Genomic DNA, 10212 nt, shown 5'->3' with positions numbered 1-10212 from the left:
TCAAAATTCGTCCCGTCACTGAAGAAAGCGCTTTACTGAAGTACATGTTTTAAAGAAGCAAATCGTGAAAACAAGCAGCTCGTCAACAACCGCTGGTTGCGATGCCGAAATCGTACCGTATTCTGAAGTCCAGGACTCCTGGTTGCTCAGCAATGGTAGCCAGTTCTTCTGCGTCTATGTGTCAGGTCTGACGTAGCGTCGACCGCTTGATACTACATGCAGTTACGAATTGAGTAGCGGTGCGTCCTTGGAGTAGCGCAGAATGAGGCGTGATTTCTTAGTCAGTCAACGCGCCATAACACAAACAACGCGTGAACGGACCTTACTTTACCGCAAAACCGCAGTAACGTACAAAACCTATTATCAATAATACGCGCCATTCACGATGCACTACAGTATTAATAACTGGCAACCCCACCTGCTTAAAGTAACTCGAAGAAAACTCGAATGCACACGTCCCTGCTGAAGTCTTTGATGCTACTTTATACCAGTAACGCGCCCGTACGACTTATTAAATCGGTGCGTATACTTTGGTATACGTAACTCTGTCGATTGGTGGGCAGTTGACGATTGCACCTCCAAGACGATTACGAACGCCAATCGAGCTCTCCCCCAGCCTCCCGAGCTGATTCCACTCGCCTCGTATTTTGTGGTCAGCCAGCAACTGTACTTGGCATGAGGCCTTATTATAATTAATACATGTAGGTTTGCGTTGCAGTTTGCAACCAAGTTTTGCATTGCAGCGAAGAAAAGCAGCCTCCAACGTTAGAAACTTCTTAGAGAATGCTTTTACTAGAAGTCTTCTAGCTAGAAGGCAGCTGGGGCGACATGATAGAGTGTTGTACATACACCGTTGTACACATTCAACGGTGGTATGTTTAGTTACAGCTGTAGATAAACATTCTGCACCCTGTACCAAGCAAGTAGCCTCGCTTGGTCACGTTTAGTCACAATGGTGGCGGTCGGTAAACAGCCAGGACTAAACCATTAATACGAATATTTACCGGTTCTTCCCGGTAGAGACTGCAAGCTGATTGCAAGAATTATTAGCCCTGAGCTCACGCCTTCAGGGATTCCTAACGACCCAGCTCAATCTCAACGCCACGTGATACTTCAGATCGAAATTTGCTCGCTGGATCACAAGGCGCCTCCAAGACTCGATGAACAGCCACCCTTTTGCCCCAAGACCACTGAGCGAGAGCCTCACGAGCTTCGTGCGTCCACGAGGCCGTTACCACGCCGGTGTAGTGGGGCTCACGACACCTTTCGAAGCCGCAGTGAGTCCGTACGATACGTACCAGAGAGCTGGGAAGCCAGAAGTTGATCTCCCGCCGATGCGCGACGAACTTCGAGCCAAGGGTGAGGCCTCAAACTCGCTTCTGTGTCTATCTAGTGAGTCGAGTAGAAAGCCGAAGATAACGATGGACCAAAGCCCAACCAGACTCAAAGAGACACATAAGCGCAAACGGGAGGACGCCAACAAGTCCCGTCGTAGAGAACAATGTCGGGCCAACCAGGCGCGATACCGAGACAAGCAGAGGAACGCCCAGCTGCAACTCGAGCGGAGTGTCGAGCAACTGCACACAGAGCTGGTCACTCTAAAGCGTCGATACCGGGACTTGGCCTCTCTCGAGAGGAGCAACCAGAGCCCGTGGAGTATTGTGGCTGAGGTCTTCCGACTGCTGGAGACCAGTTTCCGCTCGCCCTGGCGTGTGGCCAGCACTCGGGAGATGCGGAACCACTCGGAGACGCGCCAGATCTTGGCCATCCTGGAGCGAGCGTTCGCCCACGACGCGGCCATGGGAGAGCTGCGAGGTGTCGACGCGCTGATGGAGCAGCTGCTGCTGTTCTCGCAGTACTTTGGACAGCCCCACCTGAAGCTCCAGCGGATTGAGTCGGTAGCTCCAGGTGTCATGGCTGCCCGAGCAAAGCTCAGTGTGACGGTGACCGAGCTCACGCTTCGGCATGCGTTTCCTCACTTGGCGGGTGGAGAGGACCGCGTGCTCCTCTTCCAGCGTCTTTTGGGTCAGCGTCTGGAGTGCGACTGCTCTTTGAGTTTCCTATTTGACGAAGACAGCGAGCGCGTCGCACGTCTGGAGGTGAGCATCGACTTGGCGACGCCTCTCTATGAGGTGCTCGGCAGTCTGAAGGACGTATCGAACGTGCTTGAGCATACTCGAGTGTCGTCCGAGTGTGTCATTGGTGCTGATTTTAGCGGTAACCGTAGCTTCGACTCCACTAGCTCGTAAAGATTTCATTTAGTGTTAATCGGTACAGACAGCTGCCGCATTTTTTAGACTCCATGAAGTGAATTGTTGATTTTATAGCTCGAGTACTGTAGTGGATAATGCCAACAAGTTGATGAGGCAAATTCACGTTTGTTGTGCGGGCTTCGAAAGTCGATAAATCTTGTCTAATGATAGTAACATGCACTTTTGTTCGTAAACGTTGTGGCACAGGAAACAACAAATCGCAGTAGATACATCCGGTGAGTTTGAGTCGGTAGACCGGTTAAAATTTTATTCAACAGTACTTTTAAAACATGCAACGACTTTTTGTGATTTTGCATTTCAGCGGCCTTGTCGATACCGGTATTTAACCCTTACCGTCGACCTGGCAAAAAAACAAACGAGTGCACCTAACTGGCACAGCACCTTACAATGTAAGGTACATGTATGAATACAGTGTGGTTCAGAGCCTGGATCACATTAGGAGGTGTACGGGCTGCAATTAAGCCCATCGTGACTAATCCGTGGCTCACGTCCGGCGCAGTTAGTTCCAAAGATTTCTATAGAAAACCGGCCTTCAAAATTCGTCCCGTCACTGAAGAAAGCGCTTTACTGAAGTACATGTTTTAAAGAAGCAAATCGTGAAAACAAGCAGCTCGTCAACAACCGCTGGTTGCGATGCCGAAATCGTACCGTATTCCTCAAGCATACAATTCCCAGTCGTGCTGAAGTCCAGGACTCCTGGTTGCTCAGCAATGGTAGCCAGTTCTTCTGCGTCTATGTGTCAGGTCTGACGTAGCGTCGACCGCTTGATACTACATGCAGTTACGAATTGAGTAGCGGTGCGTCCTTGGAGTAGCGCAGAATGAGGCGTGATTTCTTAGTCAGTTTCGTGCCAGATATTTTAGCCAATTAGAGATCACAATTTGGTTTGCTCTAATTTTCTTTTGGCTAAACGTTTTTTGTCGAAGTGATTTGATCTGGGTAAGAGTCAATTGATTTGCACTCTTACTAATTTCTAAACGAAAAGAGGCAATTTCGCTAAAATGAAGTCATATTTTCAAAGCAGAACTTGTTGTGTCTCGAAGTAGACAGCACATTACAGTTTTTAGCAGCTAACCTATTATCCAAATATTAGCATAAGTATTGTACCAGGCAGTCTGTTGTAGCGGTCCTGACCCGAGTCACTGTTAATTTTTTAGACCTAATTTAAATATATATTTTTAGTATCAATTCGAGAAACACCAGCTCAGCCACAGATCATAGACAGAAATGGCCCGGAAATCGGAAATATCGGTTCGCTCGTGTGCTGCCGCTGCATCAGCATTGACACCAGCTCAAGCAGGACATGATTTCACTGTGCACTTTGAGATCGACGAAAGCGAGAGAGCGACAATACATACAACATTGAATTCGTGGCCGGTCAATACGAAGCGAAAGTACGAAAGATATCAACACGAGTTTATGCATTGTTGTGCTGGTCGGAATTTTCGTGATCATGACAAGGTGACCGGGAAGAAACTGTATCCAGACATCGGTATCGTTGTATGCTCTCCGGCGCTAGTCCTGTTCCACTCAGACCGAAACGAGCTTTTCAGGTTGCAAAACAGCTTTGTAACGCTGCACCATGGACTTTGCGGGCTGTCTAAAACTGACCGACATCGAAATTTAGCCATCGGCGACCGGTAAACCGGGTCAAAATATTCCAAAGATTGTGCATTGAACAGTTTACGACATAACACAAACAACGCTGAACGGACCTTACTTTACCGCAAAACCGCAGTAACGTACAAAACCTATTATCAATAATACGCGCCATTCACGATGCACTACAGTATTAATAACTGGCAACCCCACCTGCTTAAAGTAACTCGAAGAAAACTCGAATGCACACGTCCCTGCTGAAGTCTTTGATGCTACTTTATACCAGTAACGCGCCCGTACGATTTATTAAATCGGTGCGTATACTTTGGTATACGTAACTCTGTCGATTGGTGGGCAGTTGACGATTGCACCTCCAAGACGATTACGAACGCCAATCGAGCTCTCCCCCAGCCTCCCGAGCTGATTCCACTCGCCTCGTATTTTGTGGTCAGCCAGCAACTGTACTTGGCATTAGGCCTTATTATAATAATACATGTAGGTTTGCGTTGCAGTTTGCAACCAAGTTTTGCATTGCAGCGAAGAAAAGCAGCCTCCAACGTTAGGAACTTCTTAGAGAATGCTTTTACTAGAAGTCTTCTAGTTAGAAGGCAGCTGGGGCGACATGATAGAGTGTTGTACATACACCGTTGTACACATTCAACGGTGGTATGTTTAGTTACAGCTGTAGATAAACATTCTGCACCCTGTACCAAGCAAGTAGCCTCGCTTGGTCACGTTTAGTCACAATGGTGGCGGTCGGTAAACAGCCAGGACTAAACCATTAATACGAATATTTACCGGTTCTTCCCGGTAGAGACTGCAAGCTGATTGCAAGAATTATTAGCCCTGAGCTCACGCCTTCAGGGATTCCTAACGACCCAGCTCAATCTCAACGCCACGTGATACTTCAGATCGAAATTTGCTCGCTGGATCACAAGGCGCCTCCAAGACTCGATGAACAGCCACCCTTTTGCCCCAAGACCACTGAGCGAGAGCCTCACGAGCTTCGTGCGTCCACGAGGCCGTTACCACGCCGGTGTAGTGGGGCTCACGACACCTTTCGAAGCCGCAGTGAGTCCGTACGATACGTACCAGAGAGCTGGGAAGCCAGAAGTTGATTGCCCGCCGATGCGCGATGAACTACGAGCCAAGGGTGAGGCCTCAAACACGCTTCTGTCTTTAACTAGAGAGTCGAGTAGAAAGCCGAAGATAACGATGGACCAAAGCCCAACCAGACTCAAAGAGACACATAAGCGCAAACGGGAGGACGCCAACAAGTCCCGTCGTAGAGAACAATGTCGGGCCAACCAGGCGCGATACCGAGACAAGCAGAGGAACGCCCAGCTGCAACTCGAGCGGAGTGTCGAGCAACTGCACACAGAGCTGGTCACTCTAAAGCGTCGATACCGGGACTTGGCCTCTCTCGAGAGGAGCAACCAGAGCCCGTGGAGTATTGTGGCTGAGGTCTTCCGACTGCTGGAGACCAGTTTCCGCTCCCCCTGGCGTGTGGCCAGCACTCGGGAGATGCGGAGCCACTCGGAGACGCGCCAGATCTTGGCCATCCTGGAGCGAGCGTTCGCCCACGACGCGGCCATGGGAGAGCTGCGAGGTGTCGACGCGCTGATGGAGCAGCTGCTGCTGTTCTCGCAGTACTTTGGACAGCCCCACCTGAAGCTCCAGCGGATTGAGTCGGTAGCTCCAGGTGTCATGGCTGCCCGAGCAAAGCTCAGTGTGACGGTGACCGAGCTCACGCTTCGGCATGCGTTTCCTCACTTGGAAGAGCCCGCGGGTGGAGAGGACCGCGTGCTCCTCTTCCAGCGTCTTTTGGGTCAGCGTCTGGAGTGCGACTGCTCTTTGAGTTTCCTATTTGACGAAGACAGCGAGCGCGTCTCACGTCTGGAGGTGAGCATCGACTTGGCGACGCCTCTCTATGAGGTGCTCGGCAGTCTGAAGGACGTATTGAACGTGCTTGAGCATGCTCGAGTGTCGTCCGAGTGTGTCATTGGTGCTGATTTTAGCGGTAACCGTAGCTTCGACTCCACTAGCTCGTAAGTAAAAAGTTTATTTAGTGTTAATCGGTACAGACAGCTGCCGCATTTTTTAGACTCCATGAAGTGAATTGTTGATTTTATAGCTCGAGTACTGTAGTGGATAATGCCAACAAGATGATGAGGCAAATTCACGTTTGTTGTGCGGGCTTCGAAAGTCGATAAATCTTGTCTAATGATAGTAACATGCACTTTTGTTCGTAAACGTTGTGGCACAGGAAACAACAAATCGCAGTAGATACATCCGGTGAGTTTTGAGCCGGTAGCCCGGTTAAATTTTTATTCAACAGTACTTTAAAAAACATGCAAACGACTTTTTGTGATTTTGCATTTCAGCGGCCTTGTCGATACCGGTATTTAACCCTTACCGTCGACCTGGCAAAAAAACAAACGAGTGCACCTAACTGGCACAGCACCTTACAATGTAAGGTACATGTATGAATACAGTGTGGTTCAGAGCCTGGATCACATTAGGAGGTGTACGGGCTGCAATTAAGCCCATCGTGACTAATCCGTGGCTCACGTCCGGCGCAGTTAGTTCCAAAGATTTCTATAGAAAACCGGCCTTCAAAATTCGTCCCGTCACTGAAGAAAGCGCTTTACTGAAGTACATGTTTTAAAGAAGCAAATCGTGAAAACAAGCAGCTCGTCAACAACCGCTGGTTGCGATGCCGAAATCGTACCGTATTCCTCAAGCATACAATTCCCAGTCGTGCTGAAGTCCAGGACTCCTGGTTGCTCAGCAATGGTAGCCAGTTCTTCTGCGTCTATGTGTCAGGTCTGACGTAGCGTCGACCGCTTGATACTACATGCAGTTACGAATTGAGTAGCGGTGCGTCCTTGGAGTAGCGCAGAATGAGGCGTGATTTCTTAGTCAGTTTCGTGCCAGATATTTTAGCCAATTAGAGGTCACAATTTGGTTTGCTCTAATTTTCTTTTGGCTAAACGTTTTTTGTCGAAGTGATTTGATCTGGGTAAGAGTCAATTGATTTGCACTCTTACTAATTTCTAAAGGCAATTTCGCTAAAATGAAGTCATATTTTCAAAGCAGAACTTGTTGTGTCTCGAAGTAGACAGCACATTACAGTTTTTAGCAGCTAACCTATTATCCAAATATCAGCTCGATAAGTATTGTACCAGGCAGTCTGTTGTAGCGGTCCTGACCCGAGTCACGGTTAATTTCTTAGACCTAATTTAAATATTCATTTTTATTATCAATTCGAGAAACACCAGCTCAGCCACAGATCATAGACAGAAATGGCCCGGAATTCGGAAATATTGATTCGCTCGTGTGCTGCCGCTGCATCAGCATTGACACCAGCTCAAGCAGGACATGATTTCACTGTGCATTTTGAGATCGACGAAAGCGAGAGAGCGACAATACATACAACATTGAATTCGTGGCCGGTCAATACGAAGCGAAAGTACGAAAGATATCAAAACGAGTTTATGCATTGTTGTGCTGGTCGGAATTTTCGTGATCATGACAAGGTGACCGGGAAGAAACTGTATCTCTCTCTTTCGAAGAGGTATCGTAGGCGCACATGCAGACATCGGTATCGTTGTATGCTCTCCGACGCTAGTCCTGTTCCACTCAGACCGAAACGAGCTTTTCAGGTTGCAAAACAGCTTTGTAACGCTGCACCATGGACTTTGCGGGCTGTCTAAAACTGACTGACATCGAAATTTAGCCATCGGCGACCGGTAAACCGGTTCAAAATATTCCAAAGAGATTGGTTTACGAGAAAATAGGAGAAACACACGTCCATCGCTGGGATAACACACACGGGGCTGGGCGACGTGGGTGCCATAGCCGCAGCAAACCCGCGCGGTATTTGCGGAGGCGGGCCCAGCGCTGAGCTCACCAGCGAGCCGAGCACTACACTTTCCAGAACATTATCTCTCCATATTGCGAGCGCAGCGAACCGCGGGGGCGCCAAAGGGGCGCCCAGCGCGGCTGGTCCCTTTTCTGCTGTGACCTCTAATCGTCGATTATGTCTTATTGCGACACTAAGAAGGTCAAAAGTATACAGAAGTCAAGTCAAATGATTTGCTGTGTGCTGAAACAGTAAATACATGTGTTTGGCATGTTCTGTCACAGTTTACGAGCGGCACCGCGTTAACGCGCCATAACACAAACAACGCTGAACGGACCTTACTTTACCGCAAAACCGCAGTAACGTACAAAACCTATTATCAATAATACGCGCCATTCACGATGCACTACAGTATTAATAACTGGCAACCCCACCTGCTTAAAGTAACTCGAAGAAAACTCGAATGCACACGTCCCTGCTGAAGTCTTTGATGCTACTTTATACCAGTAACGCGCCCGTACGATTTATTAAATCGGTGCGTATACTTTGGTATACGTAACTCTGTCGATTGGTGGGCAGTTGACGATTGCACCTCCAAGACGATTACGAACGCCAATCGAGCTCTCCCCCAGCCTCCCGAGCTGATTCCACTCGCCTCGTATTTTGTGGTCAGCCAGCAACTGTACTTGGCATGAGGCCTTATTATAATAATACATGTAGGTTTGCGTTGCAGTTTGCAACCAAGTTTTGCATTGCAGCGAAGAAAAGCAGCCTCCAACGTTAGGAACTTCTTAGAGAATGCTTTTACTAGAAGTCTTCTAGTTAGAAGGCAGCTGGGGCGACATGATAGAGTGTTGTACATACACCGCTGTACACATTCAACGGTGGTATGTTTAGTTACAGCTGTAGATAAACATTCTGCACGCTGTACCAAGCAAGTAGCCTCGCTTGGTCACGTTTAGTGGCGGTCGGTAAACAGCCAGGACTAAACCATTAATACGAATATTTACCGGTTCTTCCCGGTAGAGACTGCAAGCTGATTGCAAGAATTATTAGCCCTGAGCTCACGCCTTCAGGGATTCCTAACGACCCAGCTCAATCTCAACGCCACGTGATACTTCAGATCGAAATTTGCTCGCTGGATCACAAGGCGCCTCCAAGACTCGATGAACAGCCACCCTTTTGCCCCAAGACCACTGAGCGAGAGCCTCACGAGCTTCGTGCGTCCACGAGGCCGTTACCACGCCGGTGTAGTGGGGCTCACGACACCTTTCGAAGCTGCAGTGAGTCCGTACGATACGTACCAGAGAGCTGGGAAGCCAGAAGTTGATTGCCCGCCGATGCGCGATGAACTACGAGCCAAGGGTGAGGCCTCAAACACGCTTCTGTCTTTAACTAGAGAGTCGAGTAGAAAGCCGAAGATAACGATGGACCAAAGCCCAACCAGACTCAAAGAGACACATAAGCGCAAACGGGAGGACGCCAACAAGTCCCGTCGTAGAGAACAATGTCGGGCCAACCAGGCGCGATACCGAGACAAGCAGAGGAACGCCCAGCTGCAACTCGAGCGGAGTGTCGAGCAACTGCGCACAGAGCTGGACACTCTAAAGCGTCGATACCGGGACTTGGCCTCTCTCGAGAGGAGCAACCAGAGCCCGTGGAGTATCGTGGCTGAGGTCTTCCGACTGCTGGAGACCAGTTTCCGCTCGCCCTGGCGTGTGGCCAGCACTCGGGAGATGCAGAACCACTCGGAGACGCGCCAGATCTTGGCCATCCTGGAGCGAGCGTTCGCCCACGACGCGGCCATGGGAGAGCTGCGAGGTGTCGACGCGCTGATGGAGCAGCTGCTGCTGTTCTCGCAGTACTTTGGACAGCCCCACCTGAAGCTCCAGCGGATTGAGTCGGTAGCTCCAGGTGTCATGGCTGCCCGAGCAAAGCTCAGTGTGACGGTGACCGAGCTCACGCTTCGGCATGCGTTTCCTCACTTGGAAGAGCCCGCGGGTGGAGAGGACCGCGTGCTCCTCTTCCAGCGTCTTTTGGGTCAGCGTCTGGAGTGCGACTGCTCTTTGAGTTTCCTATTTGACGAAGACAGCGAGCGCGTCTCACGTCTGGAGGTGAGCATCGACTTGGCGACGCCTCTCTATGAGGTGCTCGGCAGTCTGAAGGACGTATCGAACGTGCTTGAGCATACTCGAGTGTCGTCCGAGTGTGTCATTGGTGCTGATTTTAGCGGTAACCGTAGCTTCGACTCCACTAGCTCGTAAGTAAAAAGTTTATTTAGTGTTAATCGGTTCGGACAGCTGCCGCATTTTTTAGACTCCATGAAGTGAATTGTTGATTTTATAGCTCGAGTACTGTAGTGGATAATGCCAACAAGTTGATGAGGCAACTACGGTTCCATTCACGTTTGTTGTGCGGGCTTTGAAAGCCGATAAATCTTGTCTACGAGCAACCTGCAAATGATAATAACACGCA

The 10212-nt window shown here is 49.4% G+C and overlaps 3 protein-coding genes across 3 annotated transcripts; all 3 read left to right on the top strand.

Annotated features, from left to right (window-relative positions):
- Positions 1 to 1160: 1160 nt before the first annotated feature.
- On the top strand, positions 1161 to 2249 carry PITG_09201 (bzip transcription factor; the record flags this gene model as incomplete). The annotated part of the gene is made up of 1 exon (XM_002903454.1): positions 1161 to 2249. One exon carries the CDS (start codon positions 1161 to 1163, stop codon positions 2247 to 2249), a length of 1089 nt encoding a protein of 362 aa, XP_002903500.1.
- A 2548-nt stretch (positions 2250 to 4797) lies between these two features.
- PITG_09200 (bzip transcription factor) lies at positions 4798 to 5984 on the top strand (the record flags this gene model as incomplete). The annotated part of the gene is made up of 1 exon (XM_002903453.1): positions 4798 to 5984. The coding sequence occupies one exon, from the start codon at positions 4827 to 4829 to the stop codon at positions 5922 to 5924; it is 1098 nt and encodes a 365-aa protein (XP_002903499.1).
- Positions 5985 to 8881: 2897 nt separating this feature from the next.
- Positions 8882 to 10044, top strand: PITG_09199 (bzip transcription factor; the record flags this gene model as incomplete). The annotated part of the gene is made up of 1 exon (XM_002903452.1): positions 8882 to 10044. The coding sequence occupies one exon, from the start codon at positions 8904 to 8906 to the stop codon at positions 9999 to 10001; it is 1098 nt and encodes a 365-aa protein (XP_002903498.1).
- Between the last annotated feature and the right edge of the window lie 168 nt (positions 10045 to 10212).

This window comes from Phytophthora infestans, genomic scaffold (genome assembly GCF_000142945.1).
Source record: "Phytophthora infestans T30-4 supercont1.14 genomic scaffold, whole genome shotgun sequence".
Lineage (NCBI taxonomy): Eukaryota > Oomycota > Peronosporomycetes > Peronosporales > Peronosporaceae > Phytophthora > Phytophthora infestans.
Note: the sequence above shows the minus strand (reverse complement) of the source record. Positions and strands in the feature narration are given on the sequence as shown.